Here is a 20,030-nt window from a genome sequence, read left to right on the forward strand (position 1 = left end):
CCCCTCTTTGGGTTTCACCTTGTCCTTGAGCCTCACAGTATCTTTGTTATCTAGACAGTCAGAAATGTCAAACTTTTAGGAAGTAAGACACAGCTGGAAGGGAGTTCATACATTCTGTTGTTTAACCTTATTTTACAGATGAGGAAATCAAGGATCAGAGGAAAGTGACTTGCTTAAGGTGACATAGCAAACCAGCAGCTAAACCAGAATCAAAAGAGCCCTAGAATCTTGCCTTGTGTCCTGCGGCACCCGGCCATCTGCTCCATAGAACCTACAGCTCTCTTAACTTCCTGCACACCCACACACCACCACGCACAGCTCCTCTGTGGAAGTTAATGATTAAAATCTGGTCTGCTCTAAAGCATCTAACCAGTTACTAATTAAGCAAATTTCTGTGAGAAAAGACATTTCAAACAGAAAAGTGTTCTCTTAAGCTAAATCTATATGCCTTCAAATTGTAGTCGGCATAAACTGTACAATTATAATATTTCAAGGATACTTAAAAATATTTCATAATACAATGCATCAACCTCTAGCTTTAGATTTTCTCCTCATTGCAGGCCTCATGCGAGGCCATGATAAAATGGTTTTGTCACTGTTTTGGGGGTGATTTAACTAAAATAACTTCGCTTAGTGTTGGAGTGAACAAGGTAATGAAAGCTGTTTGCTGTGCCCCTGTCTCCAGACAGGGCTGTAATTACACCACAAGGAAGAAAGGCAGCTGAATCCCACTCCTGGTCATTTCTGTGAACTCAGCCTCCTTGTCATCGGTGCTCTCACATTGCACGCGAACCGCAGAGCTATCTCCTGTGAGTCGCAGAGACAGGTCTGGTTGCAGGGCCGTGAGCTGGCTTACATTCCTTCTGAAACTGATGTCTGTGGTTCAAAAACCAACATTGACATTCTGAGGTTTTAAAAAAGTATTGCCAATGAATTCCCCTGAGCAACACACACACACACACACACACACACACACACACACACACACGAAACTTGTTAAAATTAAAGGTATTCTTTATGCCAAAGTATTACAAATAAATGCATCTTCAAAAAAGTATTTTGTTCAGTTTTTAAAAAAACTTTTATTCTTTGAAATGTGTTTAAAAAGAAAATTGATCTTTAAGAAAGAAAAACAGGCAATTCCTACTACAACCAAGTTAACTTTTGATAACGTTTTAATCTTTTAATTCAACTATTTGGCATTTTTTCCCAACTATTTTCCCCAAATCTTACAAAAACCATGAAGTGCAAAGTATATTCACACTGGGTCTGTAAATACAGAGACATAACTGCCAGAAGACATAGTTTTTCTTAATCACTGAACTGCCCTCTGGTCACTGGTCTTTGAAGCGACAGTCCCCCAGGCTGGCACTGTCAGCGTGTCCCTTGACACCTGCAGCGCCCAGCTTGCTCTGTCCTCTCTAGAAGGAAAACCACAGGCCACCGCCCTGGCGCCATCCCTGGCTCGGTCCAATCAATAAGGACTTATTTCCTGTCCATTTGCTGAGGTCACAGGAGCGAATCTCATTAATTATTTCTGCTACTGCAGCCTCAAGTGTGCTTCTGGCATGACAAAGGAAAACGGCTTGACCTTTTTTCTTCTAATTTTGTTTGTAGCAGTTCCAAAAAGATGGCAGTATGCATTCAGCAATGTGATAAAAAGAAGAAAAAACCATGTGTATGTTTTTAAAGTCATTAGCAAATTGAGATATTTCATTATGAAAGCTCTCTGGATCACCTCATCCCTGTTTTTCCAGCTAACGAACAATAGTGTCTTTTTAATTTGGTGTCACGAAAATCTGGTCACAGCAAACACAATGTTTTCTAAAGCAGATCTGGCCTCGGAGGGAGGAAAGCTCTCCAGGGCCGCCAGGGCCTTGTTTCCATGGTAACGACACAGGTCAATAGCTGAAGTCACACCTTTGCCAGCTTTGATTGCTTCTCGCAACTGTTAAGAAACAAACGCACAATAAAAGTCAGTTTTTAAGGTACCACAATTAAATTGGGGAGGGGAGGGGAAAAACAAAGAAGGGGACAACCAGTATAGATTCCTTGTGCCAGCTCATTCTTTCGAGGTAAAGAGGACATCATCCCCCAGATCTCAAGGCACTAATGTTCAGAACCTAAGGCTGCTCAGTGTCTGCCTCCAGGGGAGCACAATGGGCTCCAATGAGCCCAATTACACCTCCGCAGACTCCCACCCCCTGGATCTTGAAATGTGCCCTGCTGGGGGCTGGGGGAGTGACGTGGAGGACATTTGCGTTTCTGGCATTTTGAATTCAGCAGCCTAATATTGTCATGTGAGGAAGGCTTCATTAACATCCTAGTTAAAAATTATATTTTTTCTCACTGTATGTTGACACAATAGTCCATATGAAAATTCAAGAAAGACGCTACATTTAAAAAAATGAACACTACATTTTGAAAACTAAAATACTTTATTTGGGAAGAATGAATTGAAAATAGCCTTTGTAAAGAATAAAGTAACTCTCATCAACAAATAGAACTGCTTTCCAATAAAAGGTTACACTTTAGGGCCGAGAAAGATTTGGTCTGTCCACCTTCCCCTTACCCCGATTCCACCTTTTCTTTCAGTGACAGCCTCACATCTGCCTAACTCACTAACCAGAAACCCGGGGTCCTCCTTCATCCCTCACATCCCAGGCACCATGGCAGCACCAGCGTTGTTTACCCTCGACTGCACTTTCTGGCCCCCAGAGAGTGGGTGGGGCCAAGTGACAAGTTCTAGTCCATGTGAATGATGCATGTCACTTTGGGCTGCAGCCTGTAATTGTCCATGTGAGTCCCTGCAGAGCTTTCCCTCTGGCACACCCACGGCCACCCTGAGACGCTCCTCAGCCTGGATCCCAGAGGGACCCCGTGAGCCACCATAGTGCCTCTCGGACCTGAAAGGGACATGTCATACCAGTGAGAAACATGTCTTTGTTGTTTCAAGCTACAGAGATTGAGGGTGTCTGGAGCCATCTTGACTGATACCACCACTAAGTCCTAGCTATTCTGTCTCCTTTAAAGCTCTCAACTTGATCCTCTGCTCTTTATTCCCATTGCCACTACGATAGTTCAGGCTCCCATCATCCCTCATCTCCTACTGAGTCTACCCACCACCAGTTCTGCGCCCCCTGGACTCCATTTGTCTCCCCCTTTCACCATGTATTTAGGGAGACTACTTGTAGCTTCATCTCTGCCATCAAGCTCCCCAAATTGCACTTGGGTGGAATGCACTCAGCTAGGATGACACCCTAAGGGACTAGGTGCCACTCTGCATACTGCAGTACAGCATTATTATACAGTGTTATATTTTAATTCTTCATTCATCCATCTATCTGTTCATTACACATTAAGCTACTGCATAATCCATGAAATATAAAAGAATGAAAGAAATAAGCTGTTTTATTCCTCTAATTATAAGACGAACATATGTCCAGAGAAGCTTAGGGGCTCACCCAAATTATAGATGGGATAGTGGCAAAGCTGAGATGAAAAGCCAGGAGGGAGGGAGAGAGAGAGAGAAAGAGAGAGAGAGAGAAAGAGAGAGAGAGAAGGAAACATCAATTTGTTGTTCCATCTATCTATGTATTCATTGGCTGACTCTTTTATGTGTTTTGACTGGGGATGGAACCCGCAACCTTGACATATCAGGATGCCACTCCAACCAACCGAGGTCCTGGCCAGGACCCAGAAGCCAGGTTTTTCTAACACCCAGTCCAAAAGCACTTGAAACTATGCTCCACCAGACTCTCAGCACTCCACGGACATTTCAAACCTGCATGTGAACTTGGGGACTCTTGCAGCCTAGGGTTCCCTGGTCTCGCAAATCACCAAATGCATGAAGACACTAAAATGGTGCTGGGTATCAGAGGCAGCCAGATTTAAACTCCATTCTAGCGTAGTAATCTTAGGGAAACCATGTATTTATTTATTTATTTTTAAATATATTTTTTATTGATTTCAGAGAGGAAGGGATTGGGAGAGAGAGATAGAAACACCAATGATGAGAGAGAATCATTATTTGGCTGCCTCCTGCATGCCCCACACTGGGGATTGAGCCCACAACCCGGGCACATGTCCCAACCAGGAATCGAACCATGACCTCCTGGTTCATAGGTAGATGCTCAACCACTGAGCCATGCCAGCTGGGTTTAGGGAAGCCATTTAACTTCCTGAGTTCTAAATGGAGAAAATATCAGTCCCATGAAGGACTGTTGGGAGGACTACATGAACCAGCAGAGTGCTTGACAGTGCTGAAGCACCACAGATGTTCACAAGGACTTCATTCTTCTTCCTCCTCAGCGTTTAGCCATTGCCCCCGTTTTCATCAAGCTTGTAGGAACGTAACCATGCCCATTCATTTCAGGGCCCTCTGGCTGCTTTTGTGCTACAACGGCAAAGTGCAGAGTCGAGGAGCTGCCACAGAGACTGTATGGCCTGCAAATCCTCAAATATTTACACTCTGGCTTTGATAGAAAGAGTCTGCTGGTTCCTAGACTAAAACAATGACTATCTTCTACTTAGATTCAACAATAGTTAATATTTTGCCATTTTTATTCTGTGTGTGTGTGTTTGGAACCATTTGAAAATAAGCTGGGGGCAGTGATAAATTAGCTCTCCAGGGGAGGACAAAGCTTTATTTGTAGCATTTGCAGAATTTTGTGGTATGAATACTCCCATCATTGAGTTTCAAGCTACTGAGGGTTGTGGGATCACAAAATTCTTGAATATTTAACAACAGGCTCTGAGCGGGTAGGACCTTCCCTGGACACACCACGGAACACAGGATGCTTAGCCCTTGTTTGGACGTGTGTCTCCTAAATTAAGAATACCCCCTGATACAAGCCAGAATACCATTATCACAGCTGGAAAGCTCACAACAGTTCTCTAATGCTATCTAATACCTGGTCCAGGTGCAGATTTCCCCATGACTCTAAAATGTCTTTTTTAACTTTTTAAATTCCAACCTCATCAATCCTGGTTTACACATTTCATTTGTTGGCTATGACACTTTAATCCTTTTCTCCCTATGACATTGCTATTTTGAAAGGACTAGGCTGTGTTGTACAATGTTCCACATTCTGTATTTCTCTGATCGTTTCATTTAATTTGGTACTCTATATAGTACTCAGTTAGGCTCAAATGAATATTCAAAGGTGGCTCATATGGTATGTAACCCTACAATGAAGGGTAATTTAGATTAGGACATGATGGCACCCAGGAGGACATCACTGAAAGTTACTCAAATCCTAAAAGAGTGAATTTCTCTCACCCAATGATGATTTACCCCCAGTTAACAGCTGAATCTGTTCTGCCCGCAGAGGTGGGCTCACAGGGTTTTGTATATACCAAGGGACCTGATATAGTCCAGGTATAAAATGCCCATATAATGACTCACCAGTAATGTAATCCTTCAGGGAAGGTATTGTTCCTCACAACCATCTGTAAACACTTCTACCACCTACACAAACTATTGGCTCAAAGGAAATCCTTTAGATGTAATTCATAGACTATAAATGAGATTAATTTTATATTATAAATTTGAATAGGCAATGGGTCTATCCTGAGAAGACAGTCTTGTCCTATGTATATAAATGTGACAAAAAAACACATAAGCTGGGGTTCAGACTTGGTTGACCATAAGATTCACATGGGGAATTTTAAAATGCAGATGCCTAGGCCCTGTTCCTGGAGATGGGAGTCAATAAGGTCTTTAAAAAATGCTTCCTATGCCATTCCGATGATTAGCCAGATTTGCGAGTACCTCACTAGTGAGGGGATGTATTTTGAGTTACTCTATTTTAAAAATAGTTGTATTGTGTTTATATTGTTTCAGTCTTTGCAATGATCAAATTCAATTCAACAAGCATTTGTTGGGCACCTATGTAGCCTAGGTATGTATACTGTAGGGCTGGAGGTACAGAGAGAAACCCAGCTTCCGGGACCGCCTGTAAGAAGGGCTGTTATAGAGCTACAGGGCCTGAAAGGGTTAAATAGAACACAGAGGGACTGGACCTATGACCTTGATTCTAATAGCTACAATAGAAACACCACAAGTGAAAAAAAGATCCTTCCGCTTTTGCCTTCACCTACATTTTGACTGGGCAAAGCCCAAATCAATGCAGAGACAGAACTTTCCATATTAGGATGTGGCTAGAAGAGCTAGTGGGCCCACACTGGCCCTTGTGACTGGAAAAATACTTTAGCTGTAGGAAAAATAACTCACACACACACATACACACACTGAAGGTAAATTATTAGTCTGTGTTTTATTTCCTTGATATAGCACTTAGGGCACTAATATAATTAAATCTCTAATTAATTCCACTGAGTAATTGTATAATTGTGGCATCACCTGAAATAAATTAAGTCCAATCCTCTGCTAGAGGATCCAATTAAAGGTATTAATACAGACAAGAGGATGCGAAGTACTTAAAGTTAAGTGCACTATTACTTAACATTTGTTAAAAGGTGTTACTAAACACCTTTTCAGCAATAAATGTTGCTTTATGAGGCCCATTTGAGAAAATCATTGTATGTCTCTAAAAACCATTTGGTTCGAAAGTACAAGCCTCTGCCATGGGATCTACCGTATTTTTCTATGTATAGGATGATATTTTTTTCTAAAATCATTAGACTGAAAATTGAGGGGCGTCTTATACACAGAAGTCAGCAGAGAAGGGAGCGAGTGAATGCGTAGCTACCCATATCTTGTCAAATAGGCTTCCTCCAATCATGAGCCTTATTGTCATTGACATCAGCTGATGCCATAATTGGAGGTGGAGAATGCACAGATGCAACAGGGACTTGAGTGTTCTGAGCCCATAAAGGTGTCAAGAAATAAAAAGATAAATACTGGTAAGTGATTGTCTTACTCTGCAAAATTCAAACTGAATGTAATCAGCTATGCAAAAGAGCATGGAAATAGAGCTGCAGAGAGACAATTAGGACCTCTTCCCACTGAGTGTATGATCAGACAGTGGAGAAAACAGGGAGAACAACTCCTTAAGATGCCAAAAAAAGAAGAAGACCTTAAGAGGAAAACCAGCAAAATGTTTAAAATATTGATTTCTTAATTTTGGGTTGGAAGAGTGGGGGGCTTCTTATAAATGGCGACGTCTTATACATGGAAAAACATGGTAAAGTAGCTTTAGGAGAAGTGGAGGCTGAAGTCACTTCTCTCCAATGAAACCAAAGAAAGACTTGAAGACCTAGAAGAAACCCGACGCACAATCCTATCTTACTTCATTTTGCAGAAGATACTGGGATGAGAGATATTGCACAGGGAACTTGTGAAATAGCCTGGGTTTCATTTCTCACAGCCAGAGCTCTTCCACTCTACAGCACTGGAAAAGATTTGAAGATAATCCCAAGTTTTCTTTCACTCAACTGAACAGAGTGCTTGGAGAAAACTAGGATGCTAAAACTTGTCTGGAACACAAAATAGACATTGTTCTGAAGAAACTGGAAAATAGAGAGTAAGAGAATATAAAACAACACATTAAAGTTTTTAAAAAGTTTATTGATTGACGAGAGAGAGAGAGAGAGAGAGAGAGAAAGAGAGAAAGAGAAACTGTAATTTGTTGTTCCACTTATTTGTGCATTCATTGGTTGATTCTTATATGTGCCCTGACCGGGGATTGAACCCGCAACCTTAGCATACTGGGACAATGCTCTAACCAATTAAGCTACCCCGCCAGGGCACATTAAAAATTTTTTTTAAATGGTTGCAAATACCTGGATAAGAGTAAAAGAAAACCAATGGAACCATGTTGAAATGTGAAGAGACCATATACTTCTTAATCAAGGGGTAGAAGTGGACCACGCTTCCCTAGTGGAGATTATGAAGTTGGCAAAAAGATAAGATGCAGAAATGATAAGGGACTTCAATCTTCAAACATCTGCTAAAACTCACATTCCATAGTTGACAAATTCTTGGTGTGCCTGACTGATATAATTTTATGTATCAGAAGACAGAAGAAGCACTTCTTGCTTAACTATGTCAACATATTAGTAATCGGATGTAAAGGTGATAGGAATCTGGCAAAAACAAAAACAAAAACAAGAGAGAATGCCATCTTGGTATCAAAATCAGGTTAAGAAAGGACCATCAGGCATGGTTTTTAGATACCCAGACTATACATTAGAAAAGTGCATTGTGCCTTAACCGGTTTGGTTCAGTGGTCTCGGGTTCAATTCCAGTAAAGGTCACATACCTTGGTTGCAGACTCCTCCCTGGGGCGGGCCCTGGCCGGGGCTCATGCAGGAGGTAACCAATCGATGTGTTTCTCTCACATCGATGTTTCTCTCTATCTTTCCCTCTCTCTTCCACTCTCTCTAAAATCAATGGAAAAATACCCTCGGGTGAGGATTAACAACAACAATAAGAACAAAAGAAAAGTGCATTGAAAAAGCTAGTGAAAAGATTATCATGATTCTAAGAGATCATAAGTAGAAATACAAGGTGGACAAAGATAGGTTTACAGTTATTTGTATCAAAAATAATACAACAATAATAAATAATAAGTAAATAATAATATAAGCACCTGCTCTGCACAAGGTAGTCCTGTGGACACAGGACGCTATCCCTGATTTGAAGGAGCTGACAAAGGACAGGGACAAAGTTGTAAAAACTTGTGGGAATACATCCATAAGTCTGTATTGTCACCAGAACACTTGTCACAGATGGTTTTAAAGTTCCATTACTCATAGGAAAAAAAAAAAGAATAAAGTTCCATTACTCATAGAAAACTGTTCAAAAACAACCAACCTTGTAAGAATCTGCAAAAGACTGACAGATTCATGGGGAAAGAATAATAAGGAGCTTCAAAATGTAAAGGCAGTGGTTGAATAAAAACAAGCTCAAATATTTGTGAAAGATGTATTATTAAGAGAAGACAAAGAGGAAATAGAGCAACTAAATAATGAGTTAAAATTGTAATGACTGTCAGGCCACAGTGGCGGCTCAGTGGTTGAGCATTGACATATGAACCAGGAGGTCACAATTCAATTCCTGGTCAAGGGCACATGTCTGGGTTGCGGGCTTGATCCCCAGTAGGGAGCGTGCAGGAGGCAGCCAATCAATGATTCTCATCATTGATTTATCTCTAGCTCCCCTCCCATCCTCCCTCCCTCTTGCTTCCTCTCCCTTCCTCTCCCCACCAGCAAATCTCTCACTCATTCCGTCTGATGTCCCTGTCCAGCTTTCACCTTCTGGCACTTCCCCCCTCCGTCCTCCTCCTCACTCTGGAGACCTGATTTCTAGGCTGGCACACCTTCTCAGAGGCTTCCAGCCATCTCTGTCCGCTCTTGCATGCTTAGACTGAGGAAGTGTCCTTCCCAGCTAACTGAAAGAAAGAGAAACTTCACAGAGGAGGGGAGAGGCAAATGTCTTTCAACATAGGACAAAAGAAAGATGAAGACAGGTGCATTCTGGAACACAAACCAGTGAATTTATGAACAATGATGGCAAGATCACAGAAGAGGTCATTAAAGAGATGGTTTGTGGGTTCCAGAAAAAAGGCAGTGGTGACCACAATCCCAGACAGGTCACAATGGACAAGTCAGTCATGACAAAACACTCTCATTTTCCTTTGGATATGACCACTTGGCTATTAGCTTGAGAAACAGTAGAGATCAAGTATATGCAGATTTTGGAACTTTAGTCCTTCGTGGATAAGACAGAGAAATGGGGTCTGGTATTATGGATTTGAATATGTAAAACAACTATTCCTAGAAAGTGGTTAGTAGTGAGCAGCAAAGTGGTTCTCCACAGCTGGCTTTGAACATGGAAGAGGCCCCAGAATGGAAATTAGGACACCAGTCCTATAACCAAAAGAACTAAATTCTGCTACTCCAAGTTCTAGAGAAATGCTGCTCACAGTCCACACAACTACAGTACCTGAGCCCTGAGCTCATGGGATCCAGATAAGCCATGCCAGACCCCTCCCCCAGACACTGTGAGATAAATGTTATTGTTCTAAACCACTAAAAAGAAAAGTGATCTCTAGTGTTGTGCTATAAGACTCAATATTTGGTTTCTTTCTCTTATCAATTCTATGCATTGCTTGGATGAAGATGGAGAAGAAATGCATATTACATTATAATTTTCAGATGTCATACAGTCAAGAGAGAGAGCTAACATGTGGAGAGCATCAAAATGTCAATGGTTTTGACATGCTGAACAACAGACTGATACTAGCCAGATGAAATATAACAGGGATAACTGTATAGTTGTGCATTTAGGTTTCAAAAATTAATCGAAGTGTAAGCTCAGTTTGGCAGTGACTCATTAAAAAATGCTGAAATCTGTGATAACCACATACCTTACATAATTTAAGACTATAATGTAGATTTTTAAAAAGAATAGTTTATTGATTTTTAGAGAGAGAGGAAGATAGAGGGAGAGAGAAATATCAATGAGAGAGGGCAATATCGATGTGCTGCCTCCTGCACACCCCCACTGACCACTGAGCCTGCAACCCAGGCATGTGCCCTTGACCTCCGGGAATCCAACCGGCAACTTTTGGGTGCACAGGATGACGCCCAACTGAGTCACACTAGCCAGAGCTATAATGCAGACTTAACAAAAGCAAATGCAAACTTTGGCAGCATCAATAGGTGTACATCTCCAAAACACAGGCAGGAACGGTCACAGCACACTCTGATGGTCAACTAGTTTAGAAAACTGTATTCAGTTCTGGGTGCTGCTGCCATGTGTGAGAGGGGCAGTCACGATAGACTGGGACCAGTATGAGGATGAAGAAGCATTTCGCAACATGTCATCTAAGGAAATGTAACCTGGAGGAAAGGATTAAAGGAAATTATGAACGCTATCCTCAAAAATTAATTAATGCTAAAGCAATTAATTAAATGGAAGAAGGAGCAGTCCTGTTCTATATGCTTCAGGGGACAGGCCAAAGCGACGAGGTGAAGTTCTGGGAAGCAGATTTCAATGACAAATAAGAAACAGCTTTCAAATGACTAGAGCTGTCTAACAACAGAATAATTATTTTTGACAAGTTGTGAACTCCTCACTAATGGAAGTCCACAGTGACTGGATGACCAAGTCAGAGAAAGTATGAATGAAATTCAGCAGGTGTGGGAGGTGGGACAATGCTGCTTCCAAAGTCCCATCACAACTCCCAAGATTTCAGATGCCAGCACTTCAACGGAATGGCAGGATGGTGCAACAGGAAAAGCGACAATAAAACCTTCCTCATGATAAAATGTGAAATGTATTGCAGACAACATAATAAAGCATTCCTTTTTACTTAGAGTAACAAATTATTTGCAAGAATCTATAGGAAAAAATTCTACTAATCTTAACTAAATATCTTACTTTGGCAAAGACAGGAGACAGAAAAGAGAATTCTTAGTTATTTTCTCAATCACATGAATTCACATGCAAAACAATAAGAATTATATTAAACTGAAACTTGAGAAGCAATCAGTGCTTCATGTTTTCCAAAGAAAAACTTAACCATTTATAAATAATCACAGCTTTATCCATATTCTGATTCAAAGCTAATTTTTAATTTTGATATCACATGCCAAAGAGGAACTTAATTCTACACATTGAAATTCAAATAGCAAAACTAGGATCAATTTGGCCAGTGTGGCTCACCTAAAGGTCAAGGGTTCGATTTCCGGTCAGGGCATGTGCGGGAGGCAACCAATGGATGTTTCACTCTTACACCCATCTCTCTCTCTCTCTCTCTCTCTCTCTCTCCTCCCCCCCCCTCCTCCATCCTTCCCTCCCTCCCTCCTTCTCTAAAATCAATAAAAAAGGACGTCCTCAGGTAAGGATTAAAAATATAAATAAAAATAAATAAAAAAAATGTTAACAAACAAATTAACCTGGAACCATGAAACTTTTTAGTAAACTCTGTAATAGAAATTCAAAAGCGAAACATAGCATAGGTTGTGGAGTGCAGCATGGAGCCAATCTTGCCTGTAGCTTTTTTTAGGAGTGAATCAATAAAGAGTAAGCTCTGTTATCTCATGACAAACACGATGCTGGTTATTTAATGAAAGAGAACACTGTGGGAGGAGAGCACTCACATCATGTGGGCATCAAATAGTCCTGGGGGCTATCTGAGGAACACATAACTATGTAAGAGCGAATTTGGTTTCTATTATTGTACTTTAGTCTGTATCTGACTTAGACTTTCTTAAATCCTTCTCATGCCTCAATTTTCATCTGCTTTAGTATTTGGATGCTGATACTTGGGAATCACTTCCCTCAAAGCTACTTCCACGACCACCACCATTCACAGGACCCTACATTCCTAACATCCTAACATGGATCCTGATACACATTTGCAGGATTAACACCTCTTCCAGACATAGGGGATCTCTACGTTATGGTGTTATAGAGGGTACTAGTATATTTGTAAACACAGATCCTTGTCTCCTTCAAAAGAATGATGATAAGAACTATAGCTATAAAACTTTATTGAAAGAGTGAAGAATGCTTACCAGTTTAAAAAAAATATCATAATTAGCCTGGCTGGTGTGGCTCAGTGGTTGAGTGTTGACCTATGAACTAGAAGGTCATGGTTCGATTCCTGGTCAGGGCACATGCCCAGGTTGTGGGCTTGATTCCCAGTGTGGGGTGCGCAGGAGGCAGCCAACCAATGATTCTCTTTCATCATTGATGTTTTTAACTCTCCCTCTCCCTTCCTCTCTGAAATCAATACAAATATATTTTAAAATATCATAATTATTGCACTGGTTCAGCAAACATAAATCCTAAGAGTCTTTTACAAGATAGTCACTATTTCTGAGACCAGGACTATGCTCGATTATAGATTTTTTGGGTGTTTGCAAAACCAGAACCTGCACATTCTCCCTTACTTCTTTCTGTGGTGTGTCTGAAGCATCTTTTTTTTTTTTGGTTTGTTTTTAAATATATATATTTTCTATTTATTTCAGAAAGGAGGGGGAGAGAGAGAGAGAGAGAGAGAGAGAGAGAGAGAGAGAGAAACATTAATGATGAGAGAGACTCATTGATCAGCTGCCTCCTGCATGCCCCCCACTGGGGATCAAGCCTGAAACCCAGGCATGTGCCCTTGACTGGAATTGAACCCGGTACCCTTCAGTCCCTAGGCCAGTGATGGTGAACTCATGACACGCCTGTCAGAGGTGACACGCGAACTCATTTTTTTTGGTTGATTTTTCTTTGTTAAATGGCATTTAAATATATAAAATAAATATCAAAAATATAAATCTTTGTTTTACTATGGTTGCAAATATCAAAAAATTTCTATATGTGACACGGCAGGGTTTTTCAAAATGCTGACACACCGAGCTCAAAAGGTTCGCCATCACTGCCCTAGGCCGACGCTCAATCCACTGAGCCAAACGGGCTAGGGCTGAAGCATCTTGAGAAGCAGCATGGTGGCAATACACTGTAGAGTCAGTGGACCTGGGCAGAATCATGACTGTGAGATAGTAACTGTGTGAACACTCTTAGGTAATTTGATCTCTTCTCCATGAAATGAAGGACTTCAGAGATAGAATTTGATAGAAACATCTGATCAGGTATGTCTTGAACAGCATACACACTGAAAAACATGCGTGTGGTGGCCTGATGGCAGGCACCGTAGAGAGATCAGAGTGTGTACAAAGGCTTAACAACCTTTCCGAACTGGTGCCCACAAATCTTGTCAGAGTGGATGGCAGATAAAGGTTAGAAGTTCCTGAGATCTAGAACAGGGAGACCTTCCACAAGGGGCACCCTTGTGCTACGCAGGAATCAATCTTCAGAGATTGATCGTGGGCTTTACTATGTCCTGGTGAATAGGTAAGACCTTTCATCAAGCCAGGAAGTCAAGGACTTGGGGGAAAGGGATAGAATCTACTCACCAGTCTGTGTGTGTTGGGGGGGTGGTGGGGGTGAGCAGTGCTTGGGGACACGGCTTCATATGCACCAACGAAACAAATTAACAGGTTTGTGATAGATCAAACATCTTAACATCACGAAATCCTTATTGCTGTACAAAATCAGGCTGTAGGGGTAGTGGCTAAGTTTGGAAATATCAATCCAGGTCATGACAAAGACTTCTAACTTACTAAAACCACATTCAGCATCTATAAACAAGTGCCTCTCCGTTCTCTCAAAAAATGTAATTTTGGGAAACCCATGTTTTTCCTTTGTATTTTTTTTTTTTAATGACAAGGAAACAGACAATATTCCCTTCAGCTCTACTCAGAACAGTTTCAGGCTCCTCTGTGGAGACAGAAGGCTCTCTCCCTACATAAAGGCACATAGGCCCTCCCTGTGCACAGGTGGCTCCTGATACCACTAACTAGGAGCACTAATTGGATCCAGCTATCCCACAGTGCAGAGCATTCACACACAGAACCAGCCTGGAGGGCATTTTTAGTTAGCTTTCTAGATTCAAAAGGTTACTCCAATTGCATCTTTATTTCAAACCAGGAGTGCAAGGCTTTGAGGATATAATAATTTGATTAAAAATGCACTTGGGGGAAAATAACAAGAGCAAAGGTGGAGTCAAATATACCTTATGAATTAAAAGTACAGAATATAGGCACAAACATTTGGCATACCGTGGGTCATTCATTCGTTCATTCATTCAACAGTAATTCAATAAATATTGATTGGGTATCTAGTACTGTGTTAGGCCCTCAGGGGACATATAATAGTGAGAAAAACCAGACATGATTCCAGGCTTACAAACAAGAACTGGTCATCAAAAATCTAAGTCTGCCGAAGCTTCCTGATAAATGTTAGTTATTATATAAATATGTAATTTTTAGGTGCCAGTAATTCAAAATGGTTAATTTAAGAATGGGAGAGATTGCCCCACTAAATATTATTGTTATGAACTAAGTAATTTCGCATTTTATATATAAAATTAGAAACCAAAGATCACAAAGTAGGAATATATGATCTGAAGAAAAATAAAAAAGACAATTGCTTAGAGGATTGAATTAAATTAGTATTAACAGCATTAGGTTAACAACTGAAAGGGTGACACATTTTATGATGTCATCCAGAGGGTTATTGATATCATTTAATAATTTTATTCATGATGCACAAGGGAACAGAGATTATGGTCATTAAATCTGTTGATGCCATTGAGGTGTGTGGGATTGCTAACACCTCAGAGAACAAGAATCCAATTTTAAAATAACATTAAGAAATTAGAAGAATAGATCATCAAAGCAAGATGATAGTCACTGAGGACCAATGCAAAAATAATATACTAGAAGCCTTTAGGAGGGAAAACACTAGCTTGATGATGGGCAAGGAATAAATGTCCAGAGGGCAATTGTTTTGCAAAATGACTTGAAGGCTCATGATAAGGCACACGCTGGTTAAAGGCATTAATGACTGCATGTGTGATTAGAATTTATTTGGATTAAAATTTTCACATGATCTAAAAAGTTTCTAAGCTTTATTGTGAACAAAAATTGATCTATGGTTATTTTTCCATCATTAATAATTATATATTGACGGAGATTTGGAATCAGAGCAGTAGTTGCAAAAACTGATTTTAGTAGATCAATTGTTCTGAAAACAGATTAAGCAAAATCCATTCATTATTGCTGTAATGAATGTAATGTGAAATGTCTGAAATGTGACTCCCAAAAAAGAATAATAACTGGTTTTATCTGATTTTTAAGAAAACAAGGAGTGGGGATTTAGACCAACACCTGCAATGCCTGCCTAGGGCTAGGTTCCCCTCGTCCACAGCTGTCCTCCAGCACCTCAACCCCTCTGAGGCCTAGCACAAAACCTCACAGTGTAAAAAAATTTACATTCTCCACTTGTGCTTTTCTGCCTATCGCCATAGAAGCAAGCAATTCTTTAGGAGCCTAGAATTAAATTCTGATTATATCAGTAAAAACACATTTTTCAATTCTCAATAGCCCAGGTTATAATCTGAAAAATTTCAATTCAAATTAGAGTACACTTTGAAAGCAGAAATCCTTAAAAAATACAATGTATTTCTTATTTTAAACATGCTTAAATGTGGTCACCTTAATGCCCTTATTTACATTTTTATGTGTTGTCTTCCAGTCTTTATCAAGCATGTAACATTTTACATAGTTGCATTTATATCATAATGGCATTTGAATTTGCATAATTTGTTCTTTTTTTTGTCTTTCATCTTTTTTTCTTTTGGATAATTTTTCTTGAAATTCTACAGGGTGGGGCAAGTGTAGATTTACAGTTGTTTGTATGGAAAATAATACAATAATTAATAAATAATAATATAAGAATAAGCTGTGTTTCCTGTACTCACAACTATAAACCTACTTTTGCCGGTGTTATAAACATCTGATCTGATTGGACTACAAGTCCTTTATGGAAAAAAATGGGGGAGGTGAATATCAATGCTTCTACATAATCTCCATAATTATCACTAAAACAGGAATCCTAAATGTTCAGACAACTTCAAGAGGTCAGAGGAAGTGAGAGATTGCATGCATAAGTGATGCTGTATGGGATATTCTACCAAGGAGCTAATGTAAAGCCCCAGGGTAGGAGATGCAGCATCTGCCCAAGAAAGGGGTATAGGGAAGAGAAAACACAGCAACATCTGGTCTCTAAATGTGCCAATGTGAAAAATTCTCAGAGCCAGTTAGCTAGGGCTTGGGATAGAACGAGCAGGCAAAAATTGCCAAAAAAAGAAAAGAAAAAAAAAAGAGCCTGGCTTTGTCAGTAAAGAAAGGACAATAATATTATAGCAAATTTTATATTCAAGGTTCAAAAAAAGAATTTTGGACTCAATATGCAGCAAAGTGTTTGACACACTCTGTGTAGAATAAAAGAAAAACCAGCTAAAAGGGCAACCTTGGAAAGGAGAACCAGGACATGTGAGGAAAGGCTCTTTTTTCTTCGTAAAGGGAAGTGATGATATGTGATCATGCAAATACAAATGCAAATGTCTGTGGACAGCACTGTTAGATGGTTGGAAGAGAATTTTAATGTGCACCCTATGCAAATGCGTTTTATAACAAAACAAAATGTGTGAGGCCTTCTGAGGGCGGGAGGGAGGAGGGGAGCAGTCCTTCTGCACACTGTGCCTGAGAGGCACGGGAGGATGAGGACCGAGCCAGAAGAATGTGCTGCACTAGGATCCTGAATAAATTCTAGGAGAGAGCGTAAGTCAAAAAGCTCAGTTGGTTGAGCCTCTTCCCATGCACCAAGAGGTCACCTGTTTGATTCCCGATCAGGGCACAAGCCGGGATTGCAGGCTTGATCCCCAATGCAGGGCATGCAGGAGGTAGCCAATCGATGTTTTTCTTTCTCCCTCTCCCTTTCTCTCTCTAAAATCAATAAAAAACATATTTAAAAAAACCTACCTTACATTTAACTGAGGACTGGATGCCTAATGAATCAACACCTGCAAGATCTTTCTTTATCAAGTGCTTAATCTTGAGCAATTCTCTAAGCTTAGAGTGAACTTACCGAGTAAGGAGACATTAGAAAGAACAACTCTCTGTTCTGTACTGAGTCATGGGGAAAATTATGTGAACTGCACAGCAAAGACTGGGGATGAATATAAAGAAAGCTTCTGTAAATTTAGACTCTTTGTGTCAAAATTAGCATGAAGTTTCAAGCCCATTTACGGCTCCATCCTAGGCACTTGTGAAAGACGAGCAGGAGGCCTCTTCAGTGCTGACAGGCTGTGGCTCTGACCAAGTGACATTTACACATATCTGCAGCAATTATAAAAAGGAAATTAGGAAAAGCCTGCATCTCTGTGATGGAGATATTTAAGCAAGCCATTCTGAATGTGTTAAAAAATTAAAATTGTAGAAAGCCAAACCATAGGTGCCATGTTTTGCCTGAAGTGGTAAAAATACCATCTGCCCAGTCTTTTAGCAGCATGCTTATGTCACGTAGCAGTAGGCTAAACTACAGGCATACGCTCGGCTCCAGCTGGGGGAAATACACAGACGCTTGTAGATGTTTTTCTAAGCAAGAGTAGGCAACATAGTCCCTTTCCTTCAGACATATATGTTAGTTACCATAGCAAACTGCGTGCGACTGTGGTCCGAGGAGCTTAGGCAGCAGTCCCCGCACACGGCCACAATTCCTGCAGTTCCGTAGGTGGCACTCTTCCCTCTAGCACTGAACTGAATCACTAGAGCTTAACCTTGGGGCCAGAAGCCTCCACAACCAGGCTGCAGACCAATCACTGTAATTAAGGTCCCCATGGCATTGTGCATATGAGCAAAACTGGTAGCACCAGCTTCTTGGTCACAATTCACTCCTGGTAATTACATTCTGTCTAATAAAACTCCTCCTGCAGTTTTAACTAGGTAAGTAAGATGTTTCTTGTTTTTCCATTTTAGAAGCTACTGGATAGAATCACCTTACAGTTAAGCAGCTGCCTTCCCTGCCCAGCCCCCAGAGGGACGAGTTTCAGTCGTGGGTAGAGGACGCCTGCGCTTGTGTTAACCACCTTAGGCAGGAGAGACTTAATGAATTAATAGTTGTCGAGGGCTTTGATATCTTAAGATGAAAGGCACTGCAGCCGTGCAAAGCATTCATATCCAGACTCTACTGCAACAGGAACTCAATTAAAAAGTAATTCAATTTCTTATTTGAGTGTTTGAATACAGACCACTGTTTTGCTGAATGTGACAGACATCCTACAGATCCAGCTGAGGCTGATTCTGAAGCTATGGCCTCTTCTGCCCTTTTTCCTTCTGCCTCGCCATTCTGAGACTGACTAAATCTGAGGTGGCATCTACAGCCACAGAGCACCCGGACAAAATAATTTCCTATGGCTCTTGAAATCTTATTTTTCAGATAAAATTTGGCTTTTGAGTAAATACTCACAACTTGGCAATAAAGAAATTTCCAGCTACAGATAAATTTCATGACGGTCTCCAGAAATAGCCACTGAGTTTCCAATGTAGTTTTACAGATAAACCCACCAGGGAAGCCCCAAGTCACGAGGCACAGTGCCTGCAATAGTCAGCATGAGCACTGTGACCACACAGAACGAGACGAGTAGAACTGAGGTCATGATGTGTATACGGCATAAGAGAATACGCAAGCTGCACCCTGCCGACATCTCCTCCATACTTAGTAGAGATGGATATAATCTATCTTCCCCGTGGTACTTGGGTTTAGGTCAGTGTAAGGATGAGAGGTCTGGATTAATTACCTAGATAGTTATGCCTTTGGCCGGAATCGAACCTGGGACCCTTCAGTCTGCAGGCCAACACTCTATCCACTGAGCCAAACTGGCTAGGGCTGATATCAGATTTTGCAATGAGTTGGTGGCAGAGCTCGGTCCTGGGGTGTTTCATCTGTGCACCCTATTTTTTTATTTTTTTCAAACTTCTTCCATTGTCATGTGCTTCTGCAATAAGAAACCCTAAAGGAGTTCTTTGAGTTATAAATAAGCAGCAGTGATCAATAGTTACTCGATTGCTTTACTTTTTGGTTCATAAGTTAGCTTTCTTTTACTATCACAGTAAAATCCCAGCCTTTATCTCCCAACTAATTTATTACAACCTTTCTCAGCAACCTTCTCAATCTACTTAATACCTGCAGCAGGTGTCAAAAGCTTTCCTTTCTTCTCTAAGATAAAAAACCCTATATCAGATTTTCTCCTGAACTAACTTCATGTGCCTTCTATTTTCTCACTCACTCACTCACTCACTCACTCACTCACTCACTCACTCACTCACACACCAAGTGTACAAAGACAAATAAGACACTGTCCCTGCCCTCCGAGAGCTCACAGGCCATAATCTGTCTCATAAGTGGATCATGATAACAGTTAAGTACAGTGACTGAGACCCACAATGTACAGAACGGAGGAAAGCACCTACTCCAGCCTGGGGAACCAGGGAGGACTTGCTGCAGCACATGATCCTAAATTAAGCCATACAGGAGGACAGGAGGGGCCCGATAAAGGGGGAAGGGCATTCCGAGCAGAGGGGCCAGTATGAAGAACAGAAACTGCACGTTTTATGTAATTTGGTGCTGCTGGAGCACAGGGTAGAAGGAGAAGAAGCCGGAG

At 40.8% G+C, this 20,030-nt stretch overlaps 1 protein-coding gene across 3 annotated transcripts in view; it reads right to left on the reverse strand.

Annotated features, from left to right (window-relative positions):
* Positions 1 to 1,057: 1,057 nt before the first annotated feature.
* Positions 1,058 to 20,030, reverse strand: part of PDSS2 (decaprenyl diphosphate synthase subunit 2) — a 202,257-nt gene continuing 183,284 nt past the window's right edge. For 2 of the 3 annotated variants that reach the window (XM_014463680.2, XM_006098018.3), the window contains one exon: positions 1,058 to 1,948. In XM_014463680.2, the coding sequence (XP_014319166.1) occupies positions 1,790 to 1,948 (159 nt within the window). In that variant the 3' untranslated portion in view covers positions 1,058 to 1,789. Of the gene's footprint in view, positions 1,949 to 17,572; positions 17,707 to 20,030 lie in introns of those variants that run through there. The other variant, XM_023761774.1, reaches the window with a different exon arrangement.

The sequence above is a fragment of the Myotis lucifugus genome, unplaced genomic scaffold (assembly GCF_000147115.1).
Source record: "Myotis lucifugus unplaced genomic scaffold, Myoluc2.0 scaffold_216, whole genome shotgun sequence".
In the NCBI taxonomy this organism is placed as follows: Eukaryota; Metazoa; Chordata; class Mammalia; order Chiroptera; family Vespertilionidae; genus Myotis; species Myotis lucifugus.